This window comes from Dermacentor andersoni, chromosome 5, assembly GCF_023375885.2.
Source record: "Dermacentor andersoni chromosome 5, qqDerAnde1_hic_scaffold, whole genome shotgun sequence".
In the NCBI taxonomy this organism is placed as follows: domain Eukaryota; kingdom Metazoa; phylum Arthropoda; class Arachnida; order Ixodida; family Ixodidae; genus Dermacentor; species Dermacentor andersoni.
In genome coordinates this window covers 180,534,251-180,557,165 of record NC_092818.1, presented here as the reverse complement: position 1 = coordinate 180,557,165, position 22,915 = coordinate 180,534,251, and the positions used below count along the sequence as shown (strand labels likewise).

Below are 22,915 nucleotides of genomic sequence, written 5' to 3'. Positions count from 1 at the left end.
ATAAAGTTGCCTATTCCGCTACACAGGAGGTACCAACTAGCACAAGCAATGGTGTAATTTCATTAGAGACAGCGTTTCGCAACATGGTGCGACCACTCGTCCTGCTGCCATGCTACTCACCAGTGTTGGTAACTTGGCGAGAAAGTTGCTAAATCTAGCGAGCTTTTCTTTCACTTTAACAGCTTTGACTCTTTGGAGACTACTTTAGTGACATAAACAGCCACTGAATTCCGGTAAAATTCCTCAAGGGACTTTGGCTAAGGTCACTGCCTAGCCACAATTTTATCCCCAAGGGGGGCATTCACCCTAAATGTATATGGAAGTGTTTATTAGTGAGCCATAAGGGTGCATCAAAATTGCTTCTGTAAAGCAAAACCTTGAAATCTGATATTGTTTAAAATCGGAGGTTGTTTTTGCCTTTTCACATTCCGACTGTTGACTCAAAAACTGCAGGAGGTAATTTAGAGTTAGCTTAAGAAATAGTAAAGTAGGTGCCTAGGAACAATTAAAACAAGACAAAATTTGGAGAGTCAATCACTGTCATCACTGGAGCGTTCCGGGCCGTGACCTGGCAACTTTGTCTAAAAAAAAGTTACCAACACTGTTACTCACAAAGAGGCTAGGTGGCTGAGGGCCAGCCTTGAGGGCAGCGGCGAGCCGTCCTCGGCGTGCCTCGTCTTCCAGATATGGCGGTGCGACGTAGTCGTCATCGTCACTCGTCAGCCCCAGCTCATCTCCGTAACTGTAGTGGACCCACTGCCACAGCTCCTGTGTTGACATGGGCTGCCCGGAGCAAAGCCACAGTGAGCAGGGCTACCCTAGTGGAGGTTGCCCGAGCCGCATTCCGATTTCAGTACCCGGAAAAGTCTGTCCCCTGGCCACACACAGTGCATTAGCTACGGCAGTGGAAGTTGCTGGGTCGATTCCGTTATAATAAAGGATGCAGGAACTTTGACTATACCCTTGTGCCCATGTTTTAGAAAGTTGCCTTGCAAAAGTTGAATGAGTTACAGAAGATAATATGAACATAACATCCATGACCAAATAACGTAAGTCTTTAGGATTAGCCATTCAAATGGCTTCTGCTTAAAGGTGAAGACGACAAGTTTTGGAGTTGTTCTTACAGCTGTTTCTACAACTGCAGCCCATGTTTGGGTGACTATTCAGGTGCAGAAGCATGATGTTTGAGACCATGACATGTTCATTGATTGAGTGACACAGAATGTACAGCACAGCAGTTGCTGTGGAATGCATTATATGAAGGCCATCTTGGTGGAATGTGACGGCCCCTGCACCAACACTTCACATCGTAACAGAACTGGCCCAACCACTTCCACACTTCAGACATTCAGCAATTGCCTTTGGGGCACAGTCCTCAAGGGGGCTGATATCAGAGTGCAGGAATTAGTGCATATGCAGCTTACCTGCTCCATGAGTGCGTTCTGCCAGATGCGGAACAGCATGAGATATGTCTTGTCCCGCGCACCAAATGATGTGAAGAAGTGCCTTTCGTGGTCTGTGCATACCTGGACTGCATTGGGGATCACACGGGCAGTCTTCTCCTTGGTCATGCTGGTCACGTCTTTGCACCGGATCACCACCTGTCAAACATCAGAGCTCCATTACCAGACAAAAAAAATTAAACTATGGGGCTTTACCATAGTGGTTTTACCATGGGGTTTTACATGGTGCCAAAACCACGATCTGATTATGAGGCACGCCACTGTGGGGACTCCAAAAATTTGGACCACCTGGGGTTCTTTAACGTGAACCTAAATCTAAGTACACAGGTGGTTTTGCATTTCGCCCCCATTGAAATGTGGCTGCTGTGGCCGGAATTCGATCCCACGACCTCGTGCTTGGCAGCCCAACACCATAGCCACTAAGCAACCATGGCGGGTCATTAACAGACATCCTCAGGTTTCACATAATCCTCAGGTTTCACGTACGCAGGGTGGACAATGTCCACTGATGCAGCTGAGTCCCTAAGTACCTTACACAACATTCCATTCACTACTATGTCGCAAAGGTAGGGTTCTAAGAGGGCCAAGTTGTCATCGTCACCTTTCAAGAAAGAAAAAACAATTCTAGGCTTCCGACAGCAGATTGCAAGGTGTCCAGGTTCCTGGCAATGGAAACAGACACCCAGTTTTCTAGCCTCAAATGCATTTTCTGTTTTTCTTTCATCTTTCACTGCGGTGTTATTCTGTCCTGAATTATTGGTCTGCACATCTTTTGTCCCACCTTCAGCTTTCTTGTTGTGAAAGGGGTGCCTGTTTTCCTCTTTGCTGAATTTAGTTAACAGCCTGACGTGTGTTTTCTTGGATTCGCGACGTGCGGCAAATTCACCTGCTAGCACTGCAGCTCATTTCAACCCCTTTTTTCCTGACCTGTTTTGAATCCATAGGCGCATCTTTTCGTTCAAGGACCTACAGAATTGCTCCATACACATTAACTCAACAACCTTGTCGTGACAACCGAACACATCTTCCCCTTTTAGCCACTCAATTAAATTTACTTTCAACTTATAAGTGAAATCTTGAAAAGACTCGCCCGGTTTTCTAGCTGCCTCAAAAAAATGACACCAGAAAGCCTCCGCTGAGTGCCGATATTTCCTTAGCAACGCAGCTTTTACTTTCTGGTAGTAATCTGTGTCGTCTCTCGTTAGCTTCGCAATCATTTCAGTTGTTTCACCAGGAAGAACGGTTCGAATCTGTGGCCAACTCTCTAGTGCCAACCAGTTTTTCTCGCAGGTTCGTTCAAAAGTAACGAGAAACAATCCCATGTCATTGTTTACCTTGAACGACAGCATGTGATCCCTTTACTTCTGCTTCACCTGAATGCCTTTCATTTATTGAGATGTTATTTGCCGATTGCCTGGACAGATCCCACTGCAAGTCTAGTTCCTTTAGCTTTAGTTCAAGAGCTCTCTGCTCCTCTCATTCCTTTCTTTCTGCAGCTTCCTTTTGATCAGCTCTCTGCCTTTCTTCTACTGCGTTTTGTTCAGCTTTCTAACCTTGTTTCTCTGTATCTTCCCATGCTTCTGAAATTTCAAGCATTATGTCTCCTCCATCTTTGATTAAATCGACTGGTAGTCCATCTTCTCCTGCCGCTTTTCCCCATTTCATGTCTTGCAAAGCCCTTCTAACTTCATCGCTAGTTATAGAAGGAGCCTCTGTAACCTGTTCATTACTACTTCGAATGGAGGTATCGTGGCTGCTTTGGGTACTGTACATGTCAGTATAGAATTCTTGTGCTGCTTTTACTATATCTTAGAGATTGCTGATGATATTACCCTGCCTATCTTTCAGTGCATACATCTTGGTTTATCCAATGCCTAGTTTTCTTCTCACTGTTTTCAGGCTGCGTCCATTTTTTAGTGCTTCCTCAGTCTTTCTCACATTATAGTTTCGAATGTCTCTTATGTATTTCCTCCTTGTTGATCAGTTTTGACAGTTCCAGTTTTGACAGTTCCGCGAACTCTATCTGATCTCTTGAGTTGAACACTTTCATTCTCTGTCGTTTCTTTATTAGGTCATTCGTTACTTGGGAGAGCTTACCTACTGGTTGCCTTGGTGCCTTACCTCCCACTTCAATTGCTGCTTCTGAAGCCAGCCTAGTTACAGTTCCCTTCATTGCCTCTATGTCATATTCATCTCTCTGTTCTAAGGCTGCATATTTGTTTGCCAGTGCCAACTTGAATTGGTCTGCTTTTACCCTTAGTGCATCTAAGTTGGCCTGTTTCTTCTTGACCAATTCAACTCTTTTTGTCTTCGAATTGAGGTGAATCCAAGCCCTCATTAACCTATGATCACTGCACTTTACCCGACCTAACACTTCTACATCGTGCACTATGCTGGGATCGGCAGAAAGTATGAAATCAAATTCATTTCTTGTTTCACCATTAGGGCTTTTGCAGGTCCCCTTTTTGTTGCAATGCTTTCTGAAGAAGGTGTTCATTATTTGCAGCTTATTCCTTTCTGCAAATTCTTCCAAAATCTTTCCTCGAGTGTTCCTAGAATCCGTGCCGTAGTTGCGGATTACTTGTTCACCAGCCTGCTTTTTCCTCACTTATTCATTGAATTCGCCCATGACTACAGTATACTGAGCTTGCACTTTTCGCATCCCTAATTCAACATCTTCATAAAACTGTTCTATTTCTTTATCATCGTGACTGTAGGTTGGAGCGAAGCTTTGTACTACCTTTATTCTATACCTCTTATTTAGCTTTCTTACGACTACTGCTACATTAATGCTGTAGAATTCGTCAATGTTGCTCGTTATGTCCTTATGGATTAGGAATCCTACTCCGAACTGCTTCTTATACGGTAGTCCTCTATAGCAGAGGACATGGCCATTTGTCAGCACTGTATAAGCCTCACCAGTTCTTCTAACCTCACTAAAGCCAATGATATTCCAAACAATGCCTGATAGTTCCTCAAAGAGTCCTGTTAGGCTTGCTTCACTTGAGAGGGTTCAGGTGTTAAACATTGCAAGGGTCAGTTTCCATTGGAGCCCTGTCTGGGTCTAAAGATTCTTAGTACCCTCTGCTGTGTTACAAGCCTGACGTTGCCTTAGTCAGGTGATCCGCAGCTGCTGGGGACTGAGGGCCATTGGTTAGTCGAATGAGTCATTTGGTAGGGACTGGCCTAATACTGCAGCAGGGAGGCCAATTCCTGTTCTGGTGAGGGAGTGTATTTTAGAAGCTTTGTTGAAGTGTCTTGTTGAAACTCATTGCAGTGTTGTAAAAGTGCTTCAACTGGAGCTGTTCGATATTATTTCATCAGAAATTAAGAAATAGGAAACTCACGTTCAATGTTCGGTGCCCTTAACTTTATCAATGTCACCTTTCTATCACAGTCATCAACGAGTTCTATAGCAAGCCAGACGTCACGTGACAAATCCTTGCCTTCTTCACTGGGCCTCCTTAAACTACCTCCCCCCCCCCCCCCCCCTGCACTTCTTTTCACATGTCTGTGTACAGGATTATTCTCACTGTTAGGGGGATCATAGTATTAATGAAATAGCATTAAGAGCACTGTGTCGCAGAAAATCCAGTGTCGGCATCTGCCATCAGCGCCGGGCATCCTGTGAATAAAAATTGCCATATATGTATATTCTGTACGATACTACAGTTCTTCTATCACTAAAATTGCTCATGCACTGTCTCATATTTTTTACAAAGTTATTGCTCGGAATTTTGAGAATGACAGCCCACAGACGTCATGAGACAAAACACCGACAGCGCATGCCTTCTATGTTAAATCGTCTCAGACTGAAATATTAAAAGTACGAAACAATAACAGAACATTTGCCCTCGCAAGAGGCCGTGTTTTTACAAGAAAGCTTGCCTTCATGCATAGTGTTCATCGCCAGTATTCCCGGTAAACATTACAGTTTGACAGGAAGTGTGAGAAGCAGTCAAGGATCTTTGAATGCTATATATATTGTGTTCCACCCTTAAAAGTGAAGCTTAAGCATCCTCCAAAGTTTTTCATTTAAAGCCAGTGTAAATTTATCTTTTCTTTTTTATCTGAAAGAAATAGCAGATATGACAACTTAATCAGACTACTCTTGATGACAGATTAATCATCTCTGTGCCCTGATGCCACAATGAAGCCAGCTAATAGTGCTATAAAACTAATCAGCACATACCCATAACACGGGAAGACCCTGCATATAAAAGGCTGCCACCCATGCCTAGCTTGCATGCAAGGCTGGAGACAGTTAACAACTCACATTGGTCTCCCAGCGGAAGATGTTGGCGTAGAAGCAGATGAAGTTCTGCGTCACGTAAAGGCGCCCATGCACAAGGATGTCCCTCTGCAGGGCGCATGAGTAGTCTGCACAAAACGAGGCTCTTGTTACTGGCTTCATTATTTCCTTTGAAAAGGTCAATTGCACGACACAAGGCTGTTTTCGCATAACAATTGCAAAGGAAGAAAGGAAAACTGGATTATACACATAGCAGCAAATAAAAAAACTGAATGAGCAAATTCAAATAACAGAAAAAAGATCGTGCTTCAGCATATTAAATCATTCAAAGATATCAAATGATGGCACTGGTTTTCTCCAGTCGTGACTGGTGCACTTCATAGCATTCTTCCATCATCACCTTTGTATTACATCTGCTGAAAATTGTGCTTACATTATTGCAATAAAAAAAGAAAGCTGATGAGTGCCATGCTGAGAGAAAACTAAATGTTTAATTGCATTGCCATAAAGTTAGGTAAGATGCACGTGTTCCTGTGTAAGTAGGCGGAGCATACCAACAATGAGTCGTTCTGTCTCAGGCAAGTCCTTAAAGAGCCGCTTGAAGTCTTCACTGCGCGACTTGTACGTTGGATTCAGCATCTGCAGAGCCAGCCAAAAGTAACGCCAATAGAGGTCACTGCCCAACATGTACTATTGTTTCATTTTATTCATGTCGTCAACAGTTGCCGCCATTATCAAGCAATGAAAGTAAGGTCACGAACATGCGCAACTGTAGAGTTGACCGTTTTAAGAAAACTCAATCTAGATGAGGAGAACCTCAACTTACATTGTACCAGGACGATGTCTTCTTTTTCTTCTCAAGCATCTTGTTGCTTCCTTTGCTGTCTGTAGATTTCTCAAGGCTTCGGCTTAAGGGCTCGCGTGTCCCTTCAGGACTGGGCCGTGGCGACATCCCTATCTCCGATGGGCAGCCAAGAAGAGAAGGTGGTGCCAGTGGCTGCATAACATGCATACCAGGCATGAGTTGGCAGGTCAGTTGTATCTGGCACTCATATGCAGTCTGGAACAAAAGTTTGTGAATTACGGAGGTAGCAAAAAAAGGAATACTGAGTAGTATCACAGACCGTCTCTGACTTACTATTGACACGTGCACCCGAAACTTCAGCACGCAAACATTGTGGTGCACCTGTCAAGGTCACACTATGCATCTTCACTCCCTGGTCTAACCTGCCGCTCCTAATGCTATTGTGGAAATCACGGTCCACATGCTTTTTTTCCTGGCTGTGCTACTTCTACTACAAAATGATAACTTCGGTGCCCTTCGATCCCTACAGACTGAGTGCGTAGCAAAAGGATTGCCCTCAATTGCAAAAATGCACTGAACGAGTGAGAGGTGCCAAGGAATACAGCAAAAGGCGGTTTAACAAGATGTGCTCTAAAGCTAAGGAAATAAATCACAAATCACAAGTGCACCTGGCAGATTCCATCCAGAAAGTCAGAAATGTTGACACCAGGCATGTGCAAAATATTCGCAGCCTCCCCTTAATTAAGGTAAGTTAAACTGCAATGAAGATGAAAACATTTTTGTGCAGGTAACAGATTTCTTTAATTTCACACACATTTTAGAAAGTAAATTTGAGTGGATACTGAGATAAAGCAGCAGCCAGGTACAGCATGAAGGCATGCTGTTTTTCAATACTGTACGGCTGTTCTGCACATCTTATGTTTGGCTTACAGCTTCACAGAGGCATGGCAGAGTGTATGCCAAACACCACACAAAACACCAATGGCTTGTCATGGCCGCTCTTGTACCATATTTCAGGACAATAAAACAAGGAGGGTGCTATAACACACACCTCCTTCACTAGAGTTCATAAAGTAACCATAATGAAAGGGAAGGTGGGCATCCTTCTAAAAGCAGCACAACACTACAACAGGAACCTATACTTGTTCCTCATGAATGAACTTCTACTGTTGAATTTGTCCACACCCAAAAATCAAACCTGATTCTATCACCTTTCTTGGGCACTTTACTAGCTCAGTCAACCAAGAGGCTCGCAGGTGGCAGGAAAAGGGTGAATTGAGAGACAACTCTGAGTTCCACATGAATGACAACTTTCCTTTCATGGACACACCTCTAGTGGATTTCTATGGAATTCATGTTTAATGAAAGTGCAGAATAAGTGGTTACCTGGGAAGAACGAGATGAGTCTGATGCTCGATCCAGAGATCCTTGGCTGTCACCCACTGCAGCCGCATTCTCTGAAGAAGCATCAAGTGATAGCACTGCAGCTGAGGTCGCTGTGCGATCCCCATCGAAACATGGAGACCGAGCACCCAGCTGTGGGCTTTGGCTTGGACTTGATGGTGATGGGCACCTGCAGTGTGTACAGGTAAGGGCAAGGGCTACAGCTGTTCTCGTGGCACTTTCTATCAGTCTCTATATCTGAGAGTTCATGCCTGCAAGCACAGTAGGATGCACATGTATGTTTGGTGACCTTGAAACCCAAGCGTAGTGCAATAGCCGATGCCAACTGATAGCACCATCATGCACCCTTTTCTGTCACACTTTACGCATCCCAGTTGCTTTTATTTACAAAAAGATAATGTGCAGAAAACATCTCAAGGTGTGCCAAAAATTTGTTTCCACACACATTCAGATGAAACAGACTTAACGCCTGAAGAGACCCTGCCATGATTTTCATAATAAAACCAAGTGCCTTGGAGCAATGAAGTTTCCAGTTGCATTGGAGACATATATCAATGCTTGCACCAAGACAAATGGCGCCCAGTGGCATTTGCAATATCCTACTATTGCGATATCACAAGGCCTTGGGGATAAGCTTACTCCTAAAAAACATGCCCTAAGCTGGCTTACACTTTAAAAGACTGTAGCTGGCCATTTCAAGGTTGCCTGCATATGTATTATAGGTTGCAATGATAATTTTCAGTGATACATTTTAGCATAGTATCAGATAGGATGTGTTGCTTCTTTATCCCTTCTATCAATCATTGTGCAAGACATTTGACAACAATAAAATGTGAACAAAAAACAAGCTCACCAAATATCTTTCATCACCCTCCCATCCAGTAAATTACAGCAAACTTGCCCATGCAGAAAGTGATGTTACAGAAAATGATTGCTTGAAACTACAGCTCCTGGACAGGGCACAAGGTAAGCCCACCTCCCATTGCATGCAGTATAATATGCTATAAATGGCTGCGATTCTGTAAGATCGCACAAGTCTGCCGTCTTTTTTTTACAGTGAATAAAAGAAGCCCAGATTGGTTAATTAGTGCTAAAATGAAAGATGACCAAGAGCAGCTGGTGCAGAGCAGTAGTTCAAAGCATTGTGAGTGACCTAGGCAATACGATATAAAACATTTAGTGATCATTCGAGTTGTGTATTCTGCAAGCCAACCCACTCAATATATGCGAGAATTCTGCACCACTGTTGCACAACAGAATAAAAGTACATTTTTCACTGTAATCTGTTGAATCCCAGTGTGGTTTCACAGGAATATGGAGCAGAACAGTTATATGTTAGCTTCAGGTGTGACTTCACAGCAATGCTGAACGTATTTTCGTGAGACCGCAGCTATACGCAAAATTATTCGTTTCATTGGGGATTCCATGGATGAAAACGTAGTAATTTGTGAGTAATAATTTACAGGGGCAATGGAACAATGCAACTGCCCTATTACAGGCTTGCCAGAGCACCATGACGCAGCACAGCTTGAAACCAAAACCCACCTGACAGCTTCATTCCGGCTGTTATGCAGTGACACCTGGAGAGTTGGTGAGCCCTCAGGCTTCCTCCTGCACAAGATAGGCATTCAGGCTTTCTTCACGCCAGCACAACCAATACTTATGGCAGAGACACCCAGAGGAATCTAAATTCGTTGAGTTTTCCCCATCCACAGAAGAAATAAATAAGTGATAGTTTCGTTAAGACTTGGCAAACTGGTGGAATCTAATGCCTTGAGGTGATGACGGTTAACTTTTACAGCGAAGCTGTATATGGCTAGCCGATTCTTCCGTCCGTCTGTCTGTTGCCTGTACTCCGAAAACCCCATGCACATGTGCGGAAAGAAAACAGACAGAAAGAGATGTGCACGATTAGCCAACACCACCTAGATAGCACAAGGCCTGTTTACTCCGATCCATGACGTCATGCTACCTGGCCCAAAATTTCCATTGAGAATGCTGGCACAATGAAAGTGGTGACGTCAAAATCACTGCTGCCTACTTGGGAGCATCCCCATTAGAATCTATGGTAGTCGGGCCAGGCGACATGATGTCATGGATCGGAGTGAAAAGGCCTTCTGCTATCTAGGTGGTGTTGGATTAGCTGTGCCATTAATTGACAATGTTGCTCTTCGTCGCAGCCAAGCACACGCGCAGCAGTTTCTCTCTGGCTCATACAGATGGTTAACCAGTGAAGCTGAAACATGCGGTGCCGGTGTTTATCACTGAGTTAATCCCCATGGTTCATTAAACGGCTTCGTGGGCTGCCAGATCGTTGGAATCAGGATATTTTTTTCGGGGAGGGGGGGGGGCTCAACCCAAGGTAACTCTTTCTATGCAGATGAGGAGGGGGGAGTTACCTTTACTAGTACAAATGTGAATAATGCCCACCATTCGCCATAAAGACATGTAAACCCGCAAAAGAGAATTGAAATGGGTGTACAGTGAGATACACCTCTCTTTTACTTGGCAAACAAGGAACCACATCAAATGGAGTTGCACATGACAGAAGTGCAGGAAGAACTCTGCCAAGAACAAGTAAACAACCGAAAGTATAAAATAAAGATTTTTAGTAGCGTTTTTTGAATTAGCCCTGGAAGAATGATAGAGAAATATATATGATTGCAGAACAATCACAGTTCTTTTGGATCCCTCATTTATGACTTTAGGATGGATAGTTGGGCGTGTTGGGTAAGCAAGATCTGAAGTGAAGGCGTGACAACGATGGTGGATGAAGAAGGAACACACACACAAGGCGCCACTTCCAAAAATGTTTAATAAGAAAAAAGCGCCACTATTTATACTAGGAGCGCAATCAGTTTCTCAGTGTGCATTCGCGTTCAGGTAAAGCAGTTCTTTGTGTGATAATGACATTGATGCAACACTTACGCACTTATCACCGGCCTCAATGATCATTTTTACCTATATTATTAATCGAACCCATTTGTCATGGCTTCTGGCAAGCACAGCGCAGGCGTTAAAGTCTGGCTTGCATTTGCAATTTCTACAATGAATTGCCAGATGGCCCTCCCTCCCCATTTTGACTTTGTTGTTATGTTGCCTCAGCCTGTCATTCAAGCACTGCTCTGTTTGGCCCACACATAACGCCCACCGCGGAAGGCGCTGTGGTTGCCAGAAGCCATGACAAATGGGTTCGATTAATAAAAAAAAATTATAGGGTTTTACGTGCCAAAACCACTATCTGATTATGAGGCATGCCGTAATGGAGGACTCCGGAAATTTCGACCACCTGGGGGTTCTTTAATGTGCACCTAAATCTAAGTACACGGGTGTTTTTCGCATTTCGCCCCCATCGAAATGCGGCCGCCGTGACCGGGACGGGTTCGATTAATAATATAGGCCAAAAGGATCATTGAGGCAGGTGATAAGTGTGTAAGCGTTGCATCAATATCATGTAGGCAATTTTCCTCGATGAGTGGGGCTCTCAGTTCAGGGTTCCATTGCCATGCGCGACTTCGCGAGCCCGCTGGATCAACCGTTGCTGTTCCTATCGGCTTTTGCTGAGCAGCGCAGACTCCCAATAGGAAAGGGTAGGGTTGGGTATAGGAGGAACACCTGAAGGGTTAGGGCATTCCCATGTGGAGTGGTACACCATGGGTTTGGCCCCACAGTAGGGACAATATTAAGGGTATTGTGTGGGATGAAAGATATGTTGCATGTGGAGACAAGGAAAAGAATTGGTCTGCAGTTGACGCCAGACAGCGGCATCTGCCCTATTAAGCGAAGGATGAGGAGGGGGATAGTTATGGCGGCTTTGTCGGTAGTACTCAAGCGTCTCGGTGTAGTGTAGGCAAGGAACTGCTTTACCTGAACACGAATGCGCACCGAGAAACTGTGATTGCACTCCTAGTATAAATAGTGGCATTTTTTCTATCATACACGGAGCAGCAGAGCGTAACGGAGAAAAAACAACAAGAAAGAAAAAGGAGAAATGTTCAGGTAGATGCAGGCAGAATTTGTCTTCTAGCCACAGTGAGTCGTGCCTGTCTAAGGCATGCGCAGATAAATGGAAAGGGTGAAGTTTTGAATAAAATAATTTAGTCTGACATGCCAAATTTGCTCTTTCCCACTTTTATTATACTTCACTGAACGGTGGTTCGGTCTTGCGACTGTTAGTATGCTTCACTGTAATACACGTTTTCGGGGCGCACTGCACGTTGCACTTTACTTTTTTTAATGGTTAATCAATAATTAGGTTCTGTCACTGCTTCACCGCAGTACACAATTGCAAACTGCTTCACCACACTCCGCTTCTGTATTGCGGTGAAGCATACTTAAGCACATGAGCCATTGAATTTCGCGTTCAAAATGCTGGCACGCCAACGTGCTCTCACAGATTGCAAAATAGATTCCGTATCTGGGCAGTTCTCGCGCATAAAAGATTTTCAAACTTCCCATATTGAGGCTTTAGTAAGAATGCTGAAAATATTTATTGACAAACATTTAGCCACGCATTCTCGAGAAGGTGCTGTCAAAATACATGGTGTCATTGACGGTAGCGGCAGGTTGGCGTCATTACTATAATAGCAGGGTCTTTCGATACTTTTCATCTTGTCATGAAACTTCCGCGAAAGTTTCATGTAGGGTCATAAGGCGTCACCAGAGGCGCTGGCCTAAGTAGAAGGTGATTAGTGTTTTTTTGTTCTTTTTTCATTGTTTAACCTAGGTAGGATATTAGGCGTATAGTAGCAAGAGCTTGGTGGCGCAACCCATCGCCCTATTCCAAAGGGGACGCTCATAACATCCATCCATCCGGTGAACAATCTGCCGCGCCAGATGACCAGGCGGCGCAATCATGCAAGTCTTTCATAAGGAAAGGCGCCTCTCCCACTATTATTTCAGCTTGTTTGTAAAGTGAACATGCAATGGTAACTTTTAACAAAATAATTTAATGTGCGATGCGCTTGTGTTTAAATTATACACGGCAACATCTTACGATCGACGTCGCCCACTATCCCCCTAGTAGCCTTCCTTGCACTAACTGTTTCGTTCAAATGTCTCTATTTGCACTTTGTCCAGTTAATTGGATAAGCCATATTTGGTTAGCTAGTTCAGTGTGTTAGTCGCTAGTTGGTAAGTTAATTTTGCTTAGTTATTGTAGTTAGGTAGGCTATTAGCGTATAATTTTGTTATTTCAGTTAGATAAATTTGTTAACCAGTAGGCTAGCTTTATTTATTTGATTAGCTAATTAGTTTTGTTAGTTACCTTATTTATTTAGTTAGTAGGTATGTTAGTTATGTGATTAGTTTAGTGGTTGAGTTTGTTTTCTTACTGTAGTTTGTGACGTTACTTATTGAGCTTAGTTAATGTACTCGTAGTTAGACTAGTTACTAAGTTAGGTTACTTATTTTTTCGATAATTAGTTTAGTAATTACCTATGTGGCTGGCTAGTTAGCCAGCTGGTTAGATTTGTTAGTATAATAAACAGTAATTTGTTGGTAATTAGTTTAGTAATAATTAGTAACACTTTCGTAATAACATGTAATTATTAATTACTAGTATGTCTATAGCAATAGGTCTATTCGATTCAGCCAAGTTTCTCTGCACCTTCTGCACCTATTCACGGTGCGCTGCACCTAGACCCTCGATTCCCCGAGGTGCAGCAGTGCACCCTGCTCTCCCGTGCTCGATTGAAAGGGGTGCAAGGCAAGGTGCCGCCGCGGTGCACTGCACCCTTGAACCTTGCAGCGAGTGGGTGCAGCCCGGCACCCCCTGCACTTTTTCGTTTGAGGTGCCGTGCACCTTTTTCTGAATCGAACAAACCTAATATGGTAATTACTAGTTTAGTAATCAGTTGGTTAGCTTTGTTAGTTTGAAACGCAGGATTTTTACAGCGAAGCTGTTAAGGGCTACTTTCCCCACTATCGCGTGCGCGTGTAGAAAAAAAAAAATCCCGGAGATAGTGCAACGCCGGGCCAAACGTCGGCCGGGCCGACCCGCGGCGGAGGTGCAGTTCGCCGTTAAGGCGCCCACATATACAGCTTCGCTGGTCATCCTTCTTCACAGAGTGGAAGGGCACTGAGTTTTTTTACGCACATTTACAGAAAAGTGCGACATGAACTTGCTCTGTAGTCGGTTCCTAACGCCGGAGTAGTGCAGGTGTACAATTTGAATTATGAATTAAGCCGCTGTTGCAAACGCAGTTTAACCTGTAAATGAAACAAGGCGTTGTAGTTCTTTCAAAATTGTTCGCGTTTATGTTTCTGAACACTGCGCAAAAATAGGGAGGTGATTTGTACGTCGTCTCGACAATATTCGCACGCCGATACAGGCACTCAACCCTTGCGCAATGGCGAGCGTACGTACAGAAAGCCTGTGGCGTCCGCTCGTCGTCTGCTCCAGTTCACCGGATGGATGGATGGATGTTATGAGCGTCCCCTTTGGAACGGGGTGCTGGGTTGCGCCGCCAAGCTCTTGCTATTATACTGCCTAATGTCCTACCTAAGTTAAACAGTAAAAAATAAAAAAAATAAGATTTTCTACTTGCGCTAGCGCCGCGGTGCATCCACCGCGGGCGCTATGCGAAGCTCTCCCGCAGCGTGACGTGGACTAGCCCCGTTTTTACAAATTTTCTGACATAAGTCTCCACTCGAGGTAACCGTGACACTTACGGAATTACAGAAATGCAATTTACAAACGTAGCGTTAACTAATACATTCCTTTCTGTTCCTGACGCCGCCACCTGTATTTCGCTTCTGCACCTTTTCTGGCTTCCAGTGGCGTGTCAAAATGAAGATTTCTTATATTTTAGCAATGTAGTTTCATCAATCCAAATGAACTGAACGTTACTCTTCAGTGCCCCTGATGGCACGAATCCAAGATAACTCCAAGTGTGTAGTCGACGTATTACACTGTGGCTATTTCGTGTTTTCCTAGCTAGGACAAAACAGTCGCAGCGGTAATCACAAAGAAACAACAAAAAGCAATGAAAAAAAATATATAAGGAATCTCGTTCTATTCAAGGAACAGCTAAAATGCAAGCCTAAAAGAATGCCGTTGGCCTTCTGCTAGAATACTTTATTTGCGCGAATAGAACGCGAAATAAGGACCTGAGGATCTCGATAAGACAAAATATATGAGAATAATAACGCGAACTGACATTGCATATGCAACCGCAGTCGCGGCCCTTGAATAAACAGCTCCAGCATACAGTGATGTCGAATCCAACATCAATTCGCGCTCCTGCGGGGCCGCCTGCGCATATGGCGCCTCCCTGTGGCGGTAACGAATTGCGCTAAGCTAATGCTTAAAAAAAAACAACGATGCAATATACCAAAGAGCCATAGGCGTTTGCACAGATGAGTGCGCGTTTGCGTCCACTTCTTACGATGTCGAGAAGGTGGCTTTTCATCCTAGCTCCGTCGACTAGTGGTTGAGCTCGACGCAGTTTTGAAGCGATAGACGAGAAGTTAAAGGCGAATTTTCGTGCTTCATTTAGAGTAATGCTTGAATGACAACCGCGGCGTGCTCTCGATAATTTGAAACGAAAAAGAAAAGAAGTGTTGGACAAACACTTTACGACTAGCAATGTTGTTCAACAGGAAGCACACGACGCAAGAGAGACGAGCACTTAGCACAACATGTACGCAACACTGACGAATGCTAATGACATAACCGACACAAACTACACAAGCCACACAAGAATAAGCGCTGCCATCTGGGGGCTAGCACGCGCATGCAAGTGCTAAAGTTTCATGCAGAACGCGTAGCACACTGAATGCTGTGAAACACTCCCTGTGCGCCCATGCAACGCGCTATATCGTAGCACGTTCTGGAACCATGTTTTAAATATTGGTACTATAGTATCAGGATTTATACTAAATAAACATTACTTCACGACATGCGTAAAAAATGTTAATTTGCGAAGCTGTAAATATCTCACTGAACACTGCGATTTGTCGTGCAAGAAAGTAATGTTGACTTCTTGAACCTGTCAACCTGGAGCGGCGGTATTGTGCTATCAGCTATGGGCGATTAGAAATGTGCGCATAGAAGCGAAAATACTCGGAATAGTTCTGGCTGCACTGCATGGGTGACAGCAAGATCAGCAGATCACGTGCGGGTATCTAGGGTGGTCTCGGCAAGCAGTTGGCGTCGCGGCATCGTCCAGTGCAAGTCAACTCACTTCTTACGGCGGCGTGTCCGCTGGCCGGTCGATTCGGCGTTAGACGCTGCGTCCGGCTCGGCCGACGCCACCGCCGTGGCTGCCACTGCGTTAACCGCTGGTGTCGTGGAGGACGGCGCGGCTGCGGGCCTTGGACGCAGCCGGTCCGACGCCTCGGCCACCGGCGTGGAGCTACGATGATGCAGCACGCGAACATCGAGTAAGCGCGTAGATGCCCTGTCTAGCCTCTCTTCCACTCGCCCCTTTCCACATGTGCGCCCCATCACCCTGCTCACCCATCGCTTGCTGCTACACCATGGCCAATGCGCCTATCACAGCCCGTTTGACGGCCGTCTCAACCTCTGTTACTATTTTTTTACCTTTCTCATCCATCTTGATCCCCACCTTTCCTCTCTTCCCCATTACATCTATTCTATGCTCTCTGTGTGGCACAATTTGACTGCCACCAAGCCCTGGGCCACCCTATCGCAACCCGTCTTACGGCAATTTATGTCCTCTTTTTACCTTTCTACGCCTTTCTCATGCATGTTTCCCCAAATAGAACATCCTCTCATAACTTTTCCCCATACAGGACCAAACTTTTGGGATGACACGCAAGTTACCGTGCTGCGCGTCAACCGACACAATATGTACATTAACAGGTCTGCGCACACTCCACATTCAACAGCGGGCACAGGCGTACTAAAAGGTTTTCACAAACGCCACAGATATGGACAAGTTTCGCACTGTCAATGCAACGACACTTTTGGAAGCACATAAGTGTGACGAAACACAGACATGAAACGCTGATGAAAAGGAAGAAAAAACAAGGAAAGTAACCATGGCCGCTTATCTTGCCTACAAAGGCAATGAGCCCGTTAATGCTCGCAGGCGTATTGATAGCGTGCCTTATTTTCGATGTGTGCGCAAGATCAGTGCATTTGTATAACCATCGCGGTAACGCAGTAGCTGCGGCGTTGTGCTGTTGAGACACTATAGGCTCGCAGGTTCGAATCCCGGCCGCTGTGACCGAATTCCGTCGAGAGCGTAATGCAGAGCGCTTGTGCGGTTATAACTGCGTATTTCGGTGCACAGTGAAATGCAAAGCATAGGCGCTAAATATTAAACCGGAGCCCTCCACAACGGCATCTCTTACAGTGTTCCAAGGTTCTCGGCTTTGTCACTGCTGATGTATCATTCTAAATTCCTTAGAATTCATTCAGAACGCTTCAGCGGCCGTGCGCAGCGGCCGTGCGTAGCGTCCGGAGTATCACCACATTAGCCAAGGGCGCAGAGAGCTTTCGTACATCACAGCCTTACTAGGGAAAACGCATACGGGAATAGTTTAAGAGGCACCCAGGAACAGCAGCGCCGGTGGCGCTATCTTGGGAGATTGTGTTCACCTACAGAAACACTCTCCTGTTGCGAATTTTTTCTCGGAAAAAAAAAAGGAGAAGCGTTCGTGGCGATCCTGAGGATGCCTGCTAATTAGCGTCAGCAGATGAGCGAAATACAGTTAGTGAATGCAATACAATTTCTGCCCACTTCGGTTAACGTCAGAAAATGTCACCGCTGCAGCACTGCTGCTTGCGGCTTCGTCTTTCGGTACAGGTCACGCTATGCTGAAGCTCGTGCGCGGTACACAGTTACGATGCTAACTGCAGCGAAGAAACTGTGCAAAAGGCAGATATCCGTAATCGCGTAGCAGCGGAGCAGCTAGACGCTCTTTTGTGGCCAACTCTTTGAAGATATCGTCCGTGTTGCAAATACAAGTAATCCACAAATAAAGCACTTAATTAAGAAAAAAAAGGTGCACTGAAGAGACTATACAAAACCATCTAGCAAAGACTGCCCTCACAACTTTAACTTGATCTCCTTGTAGCGCAGTACTCTCGATACACAGCGGCAACTTTCGACAGGGCCAAATAACTTTAGCTGCGCCGTCACTACCACGCAGAAACGGCAGTAAACTGCTGCTGGCAATGGAGCCGGTGTGCAACAGGGCATGTTGTTATGCAATAAGCAGGCAGCTTCTCGTAGTTGATCTCAGGCGAGGTTCTGCGACAACAGGCAGTCAAAACCATCGTACGAAAAAATAATACAGAAGGTACGGACCGGGGTGTGTTCCTTTTGTTTTGATTCTTTGCGTTAAATTACCCTGACATTTATCAATTAATTACAGTATGAAACTAAGTTTACTTTCGTTTGGTGTTCAAACGTCAGCGCTGCGGTGGAGGACGCCTTGATCGGGTGCTCCGGATTAATTTCGATTATCTGTATTCTGTTATTAAACGTACGCCTTTTGCATTTTTTGCACTCAGACTGCATCGTAATGCCGCCGTCGCCAGGAATCGAATCGTCGACCTCGCACCCAGCAGCAGGGCATTGATATTGAGCCGCTGCCGCAAGTGACCATGCAAGTTCGCTATCGAAGCACCAAGGTTTTCCTGAATCGTGGGTCGGATTATTTCACCTTACCTCACGAAGACAATGTCAGCAGTATGGAGATTCTTGCTGCTCCAATAGAGACGCACCATTAGGAAGGCACAAAGCTGTCTGTACACGATAGTCGGTACCGATGAAGAAGACCAGTGTCCGTATATCACACGGTAGCATCAGCGTGGCAAGAAGTCAAGGCAAAGTCAGCTCTGGGCGCATGCTGCCCGGGCACCTTACAACCGGCACACGAAGACACTTTCGCCAGTTCGACGTGAACGTAGAGGTTTCCGACAAAGAAAGAAAAAATGTCGCCGTTGGCGCGAACTGCCGCTTCCCTTGTAACGTGCCGCGCCTGTGTCAGCAGCGAATCTTCCGCTCAATGTTGTGCATATAGTGCCCAGAGATGAACTGCACAAAGACGCCGTTTCAACACGCGACCCAGCGGGCAAGCAAGCGGCTTCTGTAACAGCTGATAAACGCCGCCCAGGCTCAAACCTGCTCGCGTGCTCAGTATTTCAAGTAGCGCTTGTAAGTGGCGCGTTCTTAGCGAAACGTGTCCGTTTATCGCCGAACCTCCCGTCATCCGCGGAGCGGGTGCTTCAGGGAAGAAACGCTTATGTTTTCCTCTTTTTCAGCAATCGCATAGCTCCGAGTTTCGTCGTATGATATGGCGGGGTGATGAGATTAGGAAATTTGCAGGCGTAGATGGGTTCAGCTGACGCAGGTCACGGTTAACTGGATACTATCGGGGAGAGGCTTTCGTTCTGCATTGGACTTAAATCAAGAGGTGTCATAACAGAATTAAACAACAGATACAGCACGCGCTCATGCGCACCAGGGACGCCAGATGTGCTCGGCGGCTGTGGCAGGAGCGCGAGAGCGGTTACCTGTCCGCCACTGATAGCGATCTCGAAGTCTGCTCTTAAATACAGGCAAACTTTAGGCATAAGCCTAACAGTACATATGCAGTAATCCAAGATGATGTGTAGTGCTACATAATGCGTCACGACTGTGTTCTTAAAATTCGCAGTGGGTGAACGAGGCAGCCCGGTTGTCGATGAACTGAAGTCTCCATATTTCTGCGAACGCTTTGTATTGTTTAGATTGCGTTTTGAAAAAACTAATTGTTTGATCTTCCTGGAAGTGTACCTTTATGAGTAAAGTTGAGAATTATATTACGTATTGCCAGCATTTGTGCTTTCTTAAGAAGTTAACTTTCGCATAATCGTATTTCGGCCTTCCGCAGGGCTCACAGAGAGACTGGCGAAACAATTACTTGAATGCAACCAGCAAAATCGAAATCACATACTTCTGTTATTTGAAGCAGACGCAAAATCTGAAATTTTGATTTCTCTGTGACCGTTTAATGCGACAATGAGCTCAACATATATATGGGCGCACGACCAGGTACCATAATAGCACCTTGTGCGGCTGATCGGACGCTCCGTTGCCATGGGAGACAAGGGTTAATCGTTTGATCGTCTCTCGGTGAACGCCCTGCTAAGAAGGCGCTTCCACCCTCCACTGTCTCCGCTTCCGTGTTCTCGTGCAAGACAAGAATGCATAGTATTGGCATAACGGGGCGCGCAGACGGCCTGAACGATGTACACCTTACTTGCGAAGACACGTTAATTTTTCATGCCTAGCAATGACAGTGGGGTGCTAAAGGCAGTGTGAAACACAGTGGCGCATACAACGAACGACATTGTACAATAATATGCCTCAAGGACGTCGTGATATTATATATACATATTGTCAAGAGGTGTTATAGTTTGACTGATGAAGCCCTGACTGATGAGTAGAGAACCGCTGCGAGGGGCCACACAGCTTAGGCAACACAGGCACAAGGCTTCGAACAACTCGTCGTCGTCCTCGGAGCAGTGCCTGTTGCTCGTTCTTCAGGAGAAGAGCCGTCTCGGCGACCTACGGGCAGGATAGCACAGGTGGATCGAAGTACGGCTTGAGCCGCTGAACGTGCACGATTTCTCGCCCTCGGCGGCGCACGTGAGCGGAACCGGCGCTGAAGGTGGCTGATTAGCGAGAGGTAGTGCGTCGCTGGCTTGTTCATGTATGACCCGTCGAAGTTCCGGGGACAAAGAGGACTCAGACGACTGGGTAGCAGGCAGCAGTGACAGTTGGCGCGCGACTTCTTCGCGAACGAAATGTTTGATTTGGTCGTGGAACAGAGAGTGGGCGGGCGCAGCACTGGAACTGTCGGTTAGGGCCGAAACCGTGTCGTCTGGCGTGACAGCTCGGCGCGTAGTAAGGCGCTCATTGCGGAGCTCACCGTAGCTCTGGCACAGGGTAATGACTTCGTCAACCGTTTGAGAATTTTTCGCCAAGAGCATTTGGAAGGCGTCATCCTCTATGCCCTTCATGGCATTCTTGACCTTTTCAGCGTTGGGCATAGCGGGATTAATGCACCGGCAAAGGTGAACTACGTCTTCAATGTAGCTTACAACCCCTTGCTGACGGACGTTATCACATGCATATGGAGTATTTCTGTGTCGATCCAGAGCTGTCGGGCCTTTCGTTCCTGTCGGTTGCCGTCCTCTTTTACTGGTTCCCACTGTACGCTCGTGCAACAAATTAACGGATCGCTAATTAGCCGAATCTGGCACCCTTTTTGAACGTAACGTATAGTTGGGTAAACGTTTTCTCAATGCCGCAGCTTCCGTTCGCAATGCCGAACAATGTAAGTACTGTGCTCGTTTCCTAGCGCATTATCGCCGTTTATATACAAGAATGCGACATTCGACAAATGCGATGCGATGCGATGCGCGATTGTCGTATTTACGTAAACGCAGCTACTAAAAAGGAAATAAGCTTTCTTTCACTCAAGGCCGGCAGGCCTTGAGTATATATATATATATATATATATATATATATATATATATATATATATATATATATATATATATATATGCCTATTTGGCACTTGAGACAAGACGTGTTTATGTATATATACTATTAATAATATCATATATCTGGGACACTTCCTCACACATTAATTAATTAGCATTAATTAATTTCGTAACATCTGCATTTATTATCCTTTACGAAACGGCAGAATTCGAGGAGGAATTGGGTGTAACCCCAGTTTTCATAACGCTTGTTCGCGGGCGCAAGAATCGGGAATTATCGGGTTTTATGCGTGAACGAAGAACCTTTGCCGTCCTCGACTGCGCTTCCCTTCCCTTGGCACCCGTTTCGTAACTCTAGTAGGCCATCGGTTTTCTGCCCTACGCATTATGTGGTTTGCCCAAGTTCATTTCTTCCGCTTTACGTCAACTAAGATATCAGCTACCCTATTTTGCTCCCTAATCCAAACCACTGTCTTCCACTTTCCCAACGTCACGCCTGTCATTTTTCGCTCCATCACTTGTTGCGCGGTTCTCAAGTTTCATTCACATATTCCTTTACAAATTTTTGTCCCCTTCATTTTGCAGAGCGCCGATAGGCACTAGCAAATGAATCCCATAAAAAATGAAATTTGTGGTATTAGACCTGTACAGATGATTAGGTTAAAGAGCATGATAAGTAAAGTTAACAATGACGTTCCTCATAGTACCATAAATAGTGCCTTCGACAACGACACGCGGTACTAAATTGTCCTTGTAAATGTACCGAACATGCAACACGAGCAAGACGTTTGCGAATGTGACAAGCTTCGGTGATCCTGCCGATTTAGGCAATATGAGGCACATTTCCACAATCTCCTTCCTAAAACATCGCGAACAAAGCACACGCATTATTAAAGAAAGCAATACGAAGCCATTGAGCAGACTTCATAGCGCTAAAGAGGAAGATGACGAAAAAAAGATAAGACAGAATCTCGAATAACGGGCCATATTTTCAGTTTCCTTCGGAAACGCGTGCGGATCCGCACCGGAGAAGCTTTCCTCAGAATGTCGTCCGAATTGAAGTCCTTCAAGCGCTCGTAGAGAGCCGCTCTCTTGTGACTGCTAGCCGTATCTGGATGGGTGCCAAGATGGCGATGCGCTCAATAAGGACGTTTGGGACGTTGCTCAGCGTTTACCCTTTCCTTTTTTTCCTGCGGTTTCGACAATCTATGCAATAGCGGCCCAGCCACACCGTCCAGCGCCCAGGTTTGAACAACGGTGTCAGTCGTAGATCTTCCCCGCCAAAGCGTTATTTTCTATTTTTTTTTTAAAGGCTGCCTGCGCCACGCTGTTGGCACTTCATTGACAACAACCAGCTACCGCGCTTCGCTCACTCGATCCCATTTCCCGGAGAAGAGGGTGGGAGGAGGGGAGACCGTTTTGCCGCTATAAAGGTCGCACGACACGACCCAGGACCATACAGAACCAAACGCCTTCTCGCACCGTACTTCCAGCAGGGCAATGGCATGGATTGAGGAATCAAG

The 22,915-nt window shown here is 45.5% G+C and overlaps 1 protein-coding gene across 5 annotated transcripts in view; it reads right to left on the bottom strand.

Annotated features, from left to right (window-relative positions):
* Positions 1 to 22,915, bottom strand: part of LOC126531687 (protein Aster-B-like) — a 129,632-nt gene that overhangs the window by 18,932 nt on the left and 87,785 nt on the right. For 2 of the 5 annotated variants that reach the window (XM_050179347.3, XM_050179349.3), the window contains exons 3-10: positions 16,111 to 16,281; positions 9,470 to 9,535; positions 7,907 to 8,093; positions 6,542 to 6,775; positions 6,270 to 6,354; positions 5,740 to 5,843; positions 1,425 to 1,601; positions 613 to 783 (exon numbers count right to left, since the gene is read on the bottom strand). In XM_050179347.3, the coding sequence (XP_050035304.1) occupies positions 613 to 783; positions 1,425 to 1,601; positions 5,740 to 5,843; positions 6,270 to 6,354; positions 6,542 to 6,775; positions 7,907 to 8,093; positions 9,470 to 9,535; positions 16,111 to 16,281 (1,195 nt within the window). The remainder of the gene's footprint in view (positions 1 to 612; positions 784 to 1,424; positions 1,602 to 5,739; positions 5,844 to 6,269; positions 6,355 to 6,541; positions 6,776 to 7,906; positions 8,094 to 9,469; positions 9,536 to 16,110; positions 16,282 to 22,915) is intronic. The other 3 variants (XM_050179350.3, XM_050179352.3, XM_050179351.3) reach the window with 3 other exon arrangements.